The sequence below is a fragment of the Sesamum indicum genome, linkage group LG7 (genome assembly GCF_000512975.1).
Source record: "Sesamum indicum cultivar Zhongzhi No. 13 linkage group LG7, S_indicum_v1.0, whole genome shotgun sequence".
NCBI classification, from domain to species: Eukaryota; Viridiplantae; Streptophyta; class Magnoliopsida; order Lamiales; family Pedaliaceae; genus Sesamum; species Sesamum indicum.
The window spans coordinates 4,416,680-4,428,897 of NC_026151.1; the positions used below are offsets into that span (position 1 = coordinate 4,416,680).

At 35.4% G+C, this 12,218-nt stretch overlaps 2 protein-coding genes across 3 annotated transcripts; one reads left to right on the top strand and one right to left on the bottom strand.

The window, feature by feature from the left end:
• Window positions 312–6,974, bottom strand: LOC105166212 (B3 domain-containing protein Os01g0723500). 2 transcript variants are annotated; one of them, XM_020695363.1, is made up of 8 exons: window positions 6,772–6,974; window positions 6,650–6,717; window positions 5,116–5,650; window positions 4,659–4,804; window positions 3,263–3,671; window positions 2,989–3,158; window positions 1,754–2,082; window positions 312–745 (listed from the first exon to the last, which is right to left on the bottom strand). In XM_020695363.1, exons 2-7 carry the CDS (start codon window positions 6,713–6,715, stop codon window positions 1,789–1,791), a joined length of 1,620 nt encoding a protein of 539 aa, XP_020551022.1. In that variant the 5' UTR covers window positions 6,716–6,717; window positions 6,772–6,974; the 3' UTR covers window positions 312–745; window positions 1,754–1,788. The 2 variants fall into 2 exon arrangements, with proteins under 2 accessions (XP_020551022.1, XP_011083781.1); XM_011085479.2 differs by having other exon boundaries at window positions 6,650–6,769; window positions 6,822–6,972.
• On the top strand, window positions 9,145–12,218 carry LOC105166213 (ent-kaurene oxidase, chloroplastic-like). Its single transcript, XM_011085482.2, has 8 exons — window positions 9,145–9,739; window positions 9,994–10,154; window positions 10,410–10,571; window positions 10,662–10,802; window positions 10,896–11,150; window positions 11,236–11,397; window positions 11,477–11,671; window positions 11,747–12,218. Exons 1-8 carry the CDS (start codon window positions 9,592–9,594, stop codon window positions 12,056–12,058), a joined length of 1,536 nt encoding a protein of 511 aa, XP_011083784.1. The 5' UTR covers window positions 9,145–9,591; the 3' UTR covers window positions 12,059–12,218.

Here is a 12,218-nt window from a genome sequence, read left to right on the forward strand (position 1 = left end):
CATGAGTAGGATCCGATAAATATTCCGAACAGCGTCTCTAAATAATCATCATCGAAGTGTAGGTCCGAATGAGATAATACCCGCCCAGTGATCGGTCTATCACCAAAATCTAGAGTTAACTAAGGAAAAACAAGAATCAAACCAAACTCAAAGAACTCACTGTTTGACAGGAAACCTCCACTCGGATAAAGGCAAGTTGCTCTTGTCATTTCCAGTTTTACAAGAGAAAGAGCTAATAGAAGTCCTTTTCCACCCTTCGCCGGAACAAAATATAGCACATTCAAGAAATACTTTACATTAGAACAGACGAGTTCAAGGGCAAGCCGGCATTAACCATATATGTGGCATTGTGTGCTTTTGCTTTTGAGCTTTTTGGTCCACTACACAGTACGAGAAGGCAAAATCAAGCTGTTGCAAAAGACAACATATAAACACGAAACCAATCTTAACCGCACAAAGCTCTGATGATGTCTAACTACAAGCTATACACACTGCCTTAATTCTCCTTGCCTTTGAAGCAAACACTTGCCTAAGGTTACTTATGAATATACCAAAGGCCTGGACTGAGTTTCAAGGCAACTAAATTTCATTTACAGATGCAATGACTACATGCAGCAAAAGTTTACAGTTAATAGCGACATCTATAAACCATAAACGAAGTTGTCTTTATCAACTTTCTTTTACTAGTTATTCCATTACGCTTGCAGCAAAACAAGAGCTGTTTTCACCATTCAGGAAGTTCACCCTGCAAATGAATTGCAAGTCATGTTAAGAAGAATATATAGTTTATAAGGACAAAAGCAAGAAAGAACAAAAGAAGGAGGAGACACCAAAGATGTTGAGAATTCACATAGGAGAAAAGAGAGCTCGGAGAAATGTGTATTTGACTTTTTGAAGGTATAGTATTTAGACATATCATCAACTGCAATATTTTCTGCAAATGAAACTTAAGATTGTTTATCTTGATCTCCTGTAAAATGAAGACTATATGAGATAGTAGTCTCTATGAGGCTAAGCAGTCAGTCACCGTACTTCTTTCCTAAATACATTTTGCAACAGAGTGACATAATGGGTCAGCAAAGGCACTTGTTGTCCCTACACTTTACACTGATGGCATTGACAACAATCTCTAACTAATTAAAACAACAGTAAGATAATATAAAAATTCCAGCATGCAGAATACTGACAGTGTATTACAAGGCTTGAATCGTAAGCAAGAACTGTTCTCTGGTGTCGACACAATATGCAGAAAATTACAGTATACTATCAGCTTCTTAACTCAAACTCCCACTATCTCAGATCACTTACTCCTTCCATGTTCCATGGCACCAACCTCCGCCCAGGATCGCTCCCCAAAATCTGTCCACCCAGTCTAACATACCCCAAATTAAATACCAAGATTGTGAAAATATGCATGCTCCCCAAACAATATACACTCTCTAGTCTCTCTATAGCCTCATATTTCTCTATTTTCTCTTTTTACTAAATTTTATTCAGATCCAATCTAGAAACTGTAAGTCCCTTGCTGGACCAGACTTATTTACAGGCCTAAAAGACTAATCCTAGATTAGAACAATCTTAGCAAGTTAAGTGTGACGATGAACAAGTAAGAAATTACAAGGTAACTTATGGTTTCCAAGAATGTCAGTATTAGGCGAAGCAAGTTAATTTTTTTAAATGCCAAATTATGTAAAAAGTCATTTAATTTTTGGAGGCACCAATCAAAATGACGAGATCAGTAAAAGATACCCACAGCAGTTAGGTTACAGATCAACTTTCATCTGGATTTCATGGCATGGGCAAATTCCTTGTTCCATTTTGATAGTTCAACCCTTTCTTCCCGATTCCACATATGTGAACACGCATTTCACATTTCCCAACAAGCTCGAAGATGCAAATATCTCCCATCTGGATGTCATTATCGCGAACGAAAGCCATCCATCCTCCACAGAAAGTGTGCAAGGTCTGCACCTTTATGGTGGGGATAGAATTCACAGTCCAGCATTGTCCATTTAGATTATGAAGAACAATCTCTGTTTTGTAGTTCGGCAGGTGTTCCATGGAAAACTGATACGGAATTTTCTGGATATAAAATTGAGAAACTCTGTAAGGTGACTGATTAGTATGGCACTATGAGTATTGACAAGAGAAACACAAATTAGAGCACATATATAAAGGTTGCCCCAATCCTGCAACTCAGCAGCCATGATAGCTGACAAGATCGTATAAAATAAACTATCGACCTGCAAGTTAGATTAACTAATATAGTATTGGCTTCAATTATGTCCCCATTATTACAGACTAACAACATTTAACCAGTAGGCAACTGCCTCTTGATTGACCGGTCTGATCTTTCAGCCTAGGATAAAGAGTAAAACCAGTCAGCTAAATGTAATTAACAATTTAAGTCGTCCATGATTCTTCTCCCTTTCATATGCAACCAGCAACCTTAAATATTTTGTCACATAAATAGATATAGTTACATAGGACAAGCTCTTTAAGAGTTAAGGAAAATATTTTGTGAGAGTAAAACAACCTCAGATGGGCTTAGTAATAACAATACAATGCTCCACCCCAAGGTTGAATGAAGTTATATCAGAAAGTCGTCGTATCTGTCAATTTCAATGCCCTCTTTCTGTTTCTTACAATTTTTTATGTATAAAAAGATTTATTTATGTATCAAAATAAGTCATTTATGTATGACTATTCAGTTCCTCCATAGTTGACTTCATACGATCATGAATGTCAATGCCTTTTCCTGTTTTAATAGTAGGTTCAATAGGGTTATGAAGAATACTATTTGATTTGGTCTATTATTTTGAGCACAAAAGAAATATTTACACAGTACCTAACCGAAGGTTTTCTCTGCAAGTTAGGCATGTGAATGTGGACAAATATTATAATTTGAAGTTGAAATAAACATATTGAGCTAAACCAAAGTTGGGGGGAAAGAAAGAGGAAGATAACAAGACAGATGGAACTGCTCACCAGAGTGTATGAACCACTGACGTTGAACTTCTTCATAACTCTCACAAAATGGGGATAATTTGAAACAAAATATTGAGCAGCTATTTTTTCTTCTGGTGCTGACTTCATTGACATACAACCTTTAGTGTGAGAACCTTGTTTGTCAAGGGAGCCAAATCTTTTATGGATTTCTGTTCCAAATTTTTGCATGAAAAAGTTCAGCAAAGGCATGTGGCTTTCCCAGAAAATGACAAATACAAGAATCACTTAAGCACAAAAAGTGCATATGTGTTACCTGATTCTGCAATGCAATTGTTCGATTGAGAGCAGAGGGCCGATCCCTTAATGCTATGAACACTTTCACTTATTTTCTTTGATTTACGTCTGGACATTTTAGCCGATGTTGTACAACCATTAGTTAATTTAGCTGCCTCACCATCATGACTAACTATCCCTTCCTTTCCTACTCTAAGAATTCTCACATGCAGCTCAAACTTGCGAACAAGCTCAAAGATGCAGATATCTCCAATATCAATGTTATTATCACGAACAAAACTCAACCACCCTCCACAGAAAGTATGTGATGTTTGGACCTTTGTGGTTGGAATGGAATTCACTGTCCAACTATCTCCTTTTAAATTTCGAAGCACTATCTTTACTTTGCATTTGGGGAGGTGTTCTGTTGCAAACTGATAAGGGACATTCTGCAAAAGAAACAATCAGGAATCAGATAGAATGGAAAAAAAATTATCACAGAGGGAACACCACATCCCAAAGTTATGCAATTAAGTGCCAGCCTTTTCATAAAATCTATTGCATCGAGTTAAACAGATTCTAGATGTAATCAAGCCTCCATGCCTCAAGAAGGCTTAAGAAGATAATGTACTAGACATAGTAGTCAATGGCGCGCGCCATGGCGCATGGCGCAAAAGGCGCAGCCCGTATCGCCCATGGCGCACGCCTTCAGAATGGCTCTGCCATAGCCCGCACCTGGGCGCGCACGCCTTCAGAATGGCGCTGCCATAGCGCGCGCCTGGGCGCCTTTTCGGCGCTGCCCAGGCGCGCGCCAAGTGCGTGATGCAAGAAAATGGCCTGGGCAACCTGGGCTTTAGCTGGGCTGCCCAGGCCCATGAATTAAAAATAAAAAAATTAAGTTAATAAACCCTAATTTCCTAAGTTAATTTTTGGCGTGTACAGCAGTACAAGCTCTAATTTTGCTGATTGAATCTTTGAAATTGATGTGATTTTATTAATCTTTGAGTGCTTTAATTGTTCTATTAGTGTTTTTTTTTTGGATGATTTAATTATATGAAGTTTTGTTATGTTCAATTTGTTGTTTAATATGTCTTATTTAACTCCTTGTACATTAATCTAATCAAAATAATACTAATTATATAAATATATAGATTATTTCTTATATTTGTGCCATCCTTTGAAAAGGCGCGCGCCGCGCCGTGCGCCACTGACTACTATGGTACTAGAGATTCATGTACGGTAGCATAAAGCGGGGGATTTAAATGATAGCTACAAATTGGAGTCATGGTCAATATGTACTTGCTCAACATAATTGTCACCAAACGATTTCCGTTAACACCTAGCTTAATTCAAATTGTGAATTAGTTAGAAGTCAACAGCAGACAAAATATTTGAAAAGTAAGAAACGAAATCAACGAAATAGAAGAAGTACTTACCAGAGTGTAAGAACCACTTATGTTGAATCTTTTCATGACTTTTAAAAAATTGGGGAAAGACGAGGTAAATGATCGGGCTATTCTTTCTGCTTCGGATGCTGACAAAAGCATATCTAGCTTGGTGGTTCTATTCCTGACAGATGGATCTGCACAAAAAAGTCCAACCAAATATGTCTCTAATATCCAAATAATCTATTAAGTACCTTCCATGAATAAATTGTATGCATAGTCAAATTGCAACATAAACTTAGCGCCTTTAATTTCTTCAACTTCTATCGTGGCAACAAACCAAGTACCGAATACTAGCATTGTCTACAGCCAGAAATCAGCATCTATCCAAATTTATTACTAATATGTAATTACATATGGTAAATGGCAAAAGGAACTCAAGACTGCAGACGCAAATTACTTACATGCTATCAGAAACTGATAACTTGCAGTTGGCAACCAACATTACCTGGATTGTCATGTGGAACTGCCGTGAGAGGTAAGGCAACAGTGACAGCATTTCTCAAGTTACTATTGCCATCAGCTTGTTGCATCCATTCTTCCACATTTACTGCACTTGTATTGTTCTCGTGGTCTTTACACATGCTCTCGGATTGCATTTGGGAGCATCTCATTTTTTTGGGGACACCTTCAATGATGCTATCTAATAGGGCTAATTTTTCTCTCTCTCGTTTCTTCACTATACTAATATCGTATTTACTTAAATCTTGGCTGCTTTCAGCACTAAATGCAGCTTCCTTTTCGCACAAGCTCCGGTCAAAAATTTGCACCGTAAAATGCAAATTTCCATCGTATCTGAAAACTAGAGAATCACCTTGTTCAAGAAAGTGATCTCTAACAAAGTCTGCCCATCCATCATTGAGGAATAAACCGTTGTCAACTATAATTAAGCCAACATACCAATTATTTCCACTAGGACCAACTAAAAGTGCTAGACCCGGTGCTCTTCCTTCCATATGTTTTATGAAGCTACATGGAATATTCTGAGAGAAAAGTACTAGGAATGTCAGCATGTAGAGTATACTGCACATCAGAACTATCAAAAACCTCAGCTAAAGAAATTAATACGCTTATAAAACATTTTCACACATAGGATGATCATAGTGATATTCTTGTGGTACATTAGGCTCCTTCATACTTTAAAACAATGCTTATCTCCTTTAAGCTACTAATCAACAGTTGACTCTCAATCTATGGTGATTGCTTAATTTGTTGAAAGAAAAATTGCTTGGATCATTGTAGAAAAAGCCATTTACTAGACAAAATCATATTCAGTACTGACGTTTATAGCAACTAAATCAATAAATTTAACACAATTGATTAATTTCGCACATCTTTCATTGAAGATACTGAAGAAAAACAATATGCAAAAAGCCATCACTTTTACTCTTCTTCATTTCCATTTTCACACAATCCTTAACCACCGCCCCCCAACCTCCTCCCCGCGCACATTATCATCTCTTAAACAAAGAGAGTTTTTCTTCCTTAGACCCCATAATCAGTATCTCTAAAACAAAGATGGAAGCATTCTTCTTCTAAATTGATAAACAAATGAGAAAGGAAACTAATTGTTACCTCCTTTTATAGCATATATGCAATTTCCCCACAAGATATGCCACATTATAACCTCTTCTCACTTTTATCAGACCATATACAATTAATTCTTATATGCAAACAAATATTCAAGACTACATTCACTCAGCACTTTCTTTCGATTAATCTCATAAAAAACAGGATGTTTATGGGGAAATACGAAGTTGAAGAAAACCAACTCCCTATACAAACACAAGCATCAGACACTGATAAATTTCATTTCTGAACCCATTCAATACAATCTTGAACCACATTACATCTTAACTCATTTTCTCAATTCGTATAAACACACACACACATTAATCATGAAGAAATTTACAGGTGCGCAGTAGCTAAGCACCCACATCAATACCAAAATACATTCGAAAAATTCAAGAAGGAAAACTTACCAGTCTTTCAGAGCATAGAGAAGGGTCGAAACCCGTAATAAAGTGAGGCCTTCTCAAATCCCACATCTCTCTCTCTCTCTCTCTCTCTCTCTCTCTCTCTCTCTCTCTCTCTCGCTAAAGATCTCTCTCTCTCTCTCTCTCTCTCTCTCTCTCTCTCTCTCTCTCGCTAAAGAGAAAACCCAGAAAAATTCTTGAACAACATTTTGAAACTCACATATTCTCCAATTGAGATTCTGAATCAGAATTCATAACGATTACGAAGAAACGGAGAATCCAGATAACTGAGTGAATTGGCGACAAGGGTTTGAAGCGAGAGAGAAGAGATTATAATTTCTCTCTGCACATAAATAAATGCAACTCTGTGAAGTGATACACCAGACGCGCCCTTCCGCGCGTGGAAATAGACTTCAGTTTATTTATTTCACCACACTCTTAAAAATTCCATATATCTTTTTATAAAAATTTGAAGAACCTTTTTTTTTTCTCAGAACTATAATTATTTTCATGAGACATAAATTATTTCTTTTTTATAAAATAAAATTTTGTATGTTTCTCCAAAATTGAGGTATTTGTAAATATTGAAAATAAGCACGTATCAGTCTATTGCTAAAAATAATATTAAAAAAATATTTTTATTTACTTTTTTACTTTTAAATATTTTAAATTAAATTAATTTAAAACAAAAAGTATAAGGAGCGTCATACTAATTTCTACAATTTATTTATAAAATTATAAATATTAATTTATTTGTCTATACACTCCAACTTCAACTTTTTTCCAAATGTTCCCAATTTTTACTATTACTTAATTTATAAATTTCAGTATAATTTATTCTCACTATAAAAGTAGAAATTATTGCAAATATCTCTCATGTATTATTTACAAAAATATTTACAGATTATTTGTCTAAGCAGCCTTTACATGTATACCGGAAATTCATCGCACATCCTTCAAACACGAGATAATTCATTTTTATCAATTGAGTCAATATGCATTGGGGAGCGATAAGTGATTGTTTCGGGTTTTTCACGTTGCCCCTATACGTAAAACTAAGAAATTACAAAAAATAAGAAAAAGTATAAAAAAAAAAAAAAATTGTCTATGTTTATGTATTTGGAAATTGATTTTGAGGAAAGGAGAGGTGAAAGGACAGGGGAGGGGAAGTGAAAAGGCAAAGGTAAGAATAAAATAATATTTTTTTTTTCAAGTTATTTTGTATGATAGAAAACAGTGTAAATTTTAAATACTTTCTCTTGTTTAGTACGAAATAAAATAGATTGAGAAGAAAGATTATTGGGTTTTATAGTTCTACTGAGTTACCCTTTTTTTTAGTTTATATTGGAAAATAAATAAGTTAATATTATACTAAACTAATTTTAGTATATAAAAAATTTAAAATTTTATTAGTAAAATTATTTATCAAACAAGAACAAAAATATTTTTTATTAGTAAAAATATTTATCAAAATAAGTATTTTTAAATTATCCAGTTGAAATAAAATAAAAAATACTACCAATGTCGACGGCATAATAGTTTTCTCTACGATTTGGTTATCTTTTTAAAAAATTATGTATCAATATTATATAAGGGAAGGAAAAAAAATTATATAATGGGTAATTAATATAGTATATAAAAATAAATATTTTTTTACCCTATATTTTCATTTTTTTCGTCAGTCTTGGACGGCAACAAAATTAAATTATGGAGGAATTTTATATACTCTAATTTTACTTCTCCTCCAATTATTATCCTCAATCAAACACTAAACTTTTTTTTATAAATTCATTTTAATATTATTTATTAAATAGATAAAAGTTATCGATTTATTGTGGATGTATGGACATATAAAACATATGTCTTCTCATATAAAATGAGTTTAATTTTGTGTATATGACACTTTATGAGATGGTAAATATATTTATTATTATGTCTAATGTGTAAGCAACTCTACGTATTTTCACTGAGAGAATTTTTTTTACAAGATTTATGAATATTTTTTCGAAAACAAGTGATAGAAAGCTTTTTACAGTGTTTATAATTATAGAAAGGTCTTTTTTTATTATGTAATTAGTCAAATTAAGTATTTAACAATTTTCTTATTTCATAAGGGAATATGCAATTTTCCGAAATTTTAGCTATATCGATACCATTACTTAGAGATATTTTAAGATTTAGACCCAATTCATACAAAAAAAAATATTTATTTCATTAAGTATAGGTTGGGTTTGGATTTAGTGCAATATGATTGAGTCCCAACTCGGATAATAATGGAAAATTTAAATTGGAATTTGATCTGGCAAATACAATACATTTGATATATAATTGATTTATAATTAAAAAATAATTAATTATATAATAAATATAATACACTTATTTTGTAATTGATTTGACGAGAGAACAAGAATTTTCCAATAATAACTATCAAAATGAAGAAGTTGGTTGAATATTGCTCGCCTTTAGACAAACGGAAGAAATGAAGTAGGGGTTACAGTAAAACTCTAATTAAGTGCGAAAAGGAGACTCGTCGCTCTCTCTCCTGCTCTAACTTCCGCAAAAGCTCTTGCGTTATCGAACTTGTTACTTTGCAATACACCTCATATTTATAGCCATTACCAGTTGTTAAAGCTAATCAATCCCATTGTTACTGATCAAAGGTAAAAAAGGAAAAGCTGGCAGACGTGATTAAGCCCACATACATCTATATATATTATATTCGATCCACGGCCTGTAGTTGAGGAAACGACGAGTTCCTCAATCCAACAGCTTCTCAAGTTTTTCAAAGACTCTTCATCGTTTTTGGTGTCTTTCGTCTGGGAATATTGTGGGAGCGAACATGGTATCAATCAGCTTTCCATGAATACCAAGGGGTAAAGAAAATATATGTACTGGAACCTTCAAGATTCCCTTTTTCTTCCGCCTGAAAAACTATAATCTGGGCATCAATGGATACGCTTCTGAATCTTCAAGCTCTGCCCGCGGGAGCTGCAATAGGAGGCCCGGCTGTTGCTCTTGGTGGGATTACTTTGTTTCTCATCAGAAAGTATGTGGAGGATCAGAAGAAGAAATCTTCCAGCTTCCGTCCTCCTCCAGGTTCTTGTTTCTCCTATTTGTTAATCTGCAAGAGTTTTAGCTATATTCGTAGCCTAAGAGTTGATGGGAGTTGATTACTTTTTGATAAATATTCAACAACTGCTTCAAAATTGTTCTTTCTTGACAAATTTTAGCTTATATCCAGGTCGTATGTGGTTTGTGGGCAGTGATTGTAGAACACTTTCTTGTTAGTATTGTTGTGTCATTATGTGAATAGTTCTTTGGGAGATTGAAGGATGGTGGTTTGAGTGCAGAGGTACCAGGTTTACCAGTGATTGGGAATTTGCTGCAACTAAAAGAGAAGAAACCCCACAAGACCTTCACCAAATGGGCTGAGGAGTATGGTCCCATATATTCTATCAAGACTGGCTCCAACACTATGGTTGTGCTTAACACGAATGATGTTGCCAAGGAGGTATATTTCCTTCCCCTTGACCCTCAAAGCTTAAATTGAGTCTTAACTTTTAGGGGGTGCTCATGAATAGCAAGAAGTGGTGTGTGTTTGTGGTTCTGTAATTTTGTGGTAATTTCCACAGTCGGCATACAGTAGCCTAGATGACGAGGATCTTAATCTAAATGCTTCAAATGATTGTGATTTTGCCCTGATATGGTGTGTGTGAGTTGCAGAGTGTCAATTAAGTGTGCTTTTCTTGTTGTTTTTTGGCTTTAGGCTATGGGAACGAAATACTCGTCTATCTCAACACGGAAGCTATCAAATGCTCTAAAAATCCTCACTTGTGATAAAAGTATTGTTGCAATGAGTGATTATAACGAATTTTACAAGACAGCAAGAGGACATCTACTTACGAGTACTCTTGGACCTAATGCTCAGGTTTGTGCTGCTAAACATGTCTTGTGAAGCTTGTTTGTCTCTATGTGTTTCAGTGGAGGGGACTAATATTGACGATGTTAATCAATGCAGAAACGGCATCGTATTCACAGGGATACGATGATAAATAACATATGCGAACAATTTCATGCTCATGTGGAAATGTATCCTTCTGAAGCTGTCAACTTCAGGAAAATATTCCAGTCTGAACTTTTCGGATTATCTCTGAAACAAGTGGGTTTTGTCTATTTCCAAGGACTTCTATGCACTTTTTCCATTTTTTTGGGATAACTTGAAACATAAAGAAACCTATTCTTTGATACACAGGCTATTGGAGAGGATGTGAAATCGATTTATGTGGAGGACCTTGGCACTACTTTGTCGAGACAAGAGATATTCAAGATATTAGTAATTGACCCAATGGAAGGTGCCATTGATGTGGATTGGAGGGATTTCTTCCCGTATCTCAAATGGATTCCTAACAAAAGCTTTGAAAATAAAATTCAGCAGATGCATTTCCACCGGCAAGCTGTGATGAAAGCCCTTATTGAGCAGCAGAGAAAACGTATTGCTTCTGGCACGGTATTCTTTCTTCCTCCAACATTTGCATAACTAGACATATCTAATTCATTTTCTACCATTGCATTTATGTCGAAGTTCATGTCAGGAAATCAACTGCTATCTCGACTACTTGTTATCCGAAGCAAAAACGTTAACGGAACAACAGAAATTGATGCTTCTGTGGGAAGCCATTATTGAAGCATCAGATACTACGTTAGTCACCACAGAATGGGCCATGTACGAGCTCTGTAAAGATCCCCAAAGACAGGTGATCTTAACTAATCTTTTCCTCTAATATTTTACTTATCATTCGTCATCATATTTAAGTATGGCTGTTCGTGAAACAGAAACGTCTGTTGTTGGAAGTTCAAGATGTCTGTGGTCCCGACAAACTTACTGAGGAGAAACTGTGCCAACTTCCATACTTGGCTGCAATTTTCCATGAAACATTGAGAAAGCACAGCCCTGTTCCAATAGTTCCTCTACGGTATGTGCATGAAGATGCACAATTAGGAGGATATAACATCCCAGAAGGCACTGAGGTTACTGCCATCACCTTGACCTCTAGTAAGTTTGTTTCCAGATAACAAATACATAACGATGAATTGCATCTGCAGATAGCTATAAATATATACGGATGTAACATGGACCAGAGAGTGTGGGAAAGTCCCGACGAATGGAAGCCTGAGAGGTTTCTCAATGCAAAAGACAATACAGCGGAATTGCACAAGACAATGGCCTTTGGTTCTGGAAAGAGAGCATGTATGGGAGCCCTCCAAGCAATGTTAATTTCTTGTGTAGCGATCGGTAGATTCGTACAGGAGTTTGAATGGAGACTGAAGGAAGGAGAAGAATCAAACGTCGATACCTTGGGGCTGACTACTCATAAGCTTCATCCTTTGTTTACCATCATAAAGCCAAGAAATTGATAAGATGATGTTTTTCAGTCACCGCATACTATCTCTTCTGTATGAACTTCCGATACAGGGCTATAGGCCTTTTTGTGGAGTTTATGAATCTGTTTGATGTGTTCTTGTGGAAAGTTCGAAGTATAATTATGATGATGTTTGAATTCAGTTGAGAGCTTCA

Excerpts from the sequence above, each read along its gene's own strand:
- LOC105166212 (XM_020695363.1), bottom strand. The coding sequence starts at position 6,715 with ATGTGGGATTTGAGAAGGCCTCACTTTATTACGGGTTTCGACCCTTCT. Across the intron at positions 5,651-6,649 it reads CTCTATGCTCTGAAAGACTG|AATATTCCATGTAGCTTCAT; the intron begins GTAAGTTTTCCT and ends CTTTTCTCTCAG. Across the intron at positions 3,672-4,658 it reads TAAGTGGTTCTTACACTCTG|AATGTCCCTTATCAGTTTGC; the intron begins GTAAGTACTTCT and ends TTTCTTTTGCAG.
- LOC105166213 (XM_011085482.2), top strand. The coding sequence starts at position 9,592 with ATGGATACGCTTCTGAATCTTCAAGCTCTGCCCGCGGGAGCTGCAATA. Across the intron at positions 9,740-9,993 it reads CAGCTTCCGTCCTCCTCCAG|AGGTACCAGGTTTACCAGTG; the intron begins GTTCTTGTTTCT and ends GTTTGAGTGCAG. Across the intron at positions 10,155-10,409 it reads CGAATGATGTTGCCAAGGAG|GCTATGGGAACGAAATACTC; the intron begins GTATATTTCCTT and ends TTTTGGCTTTAG.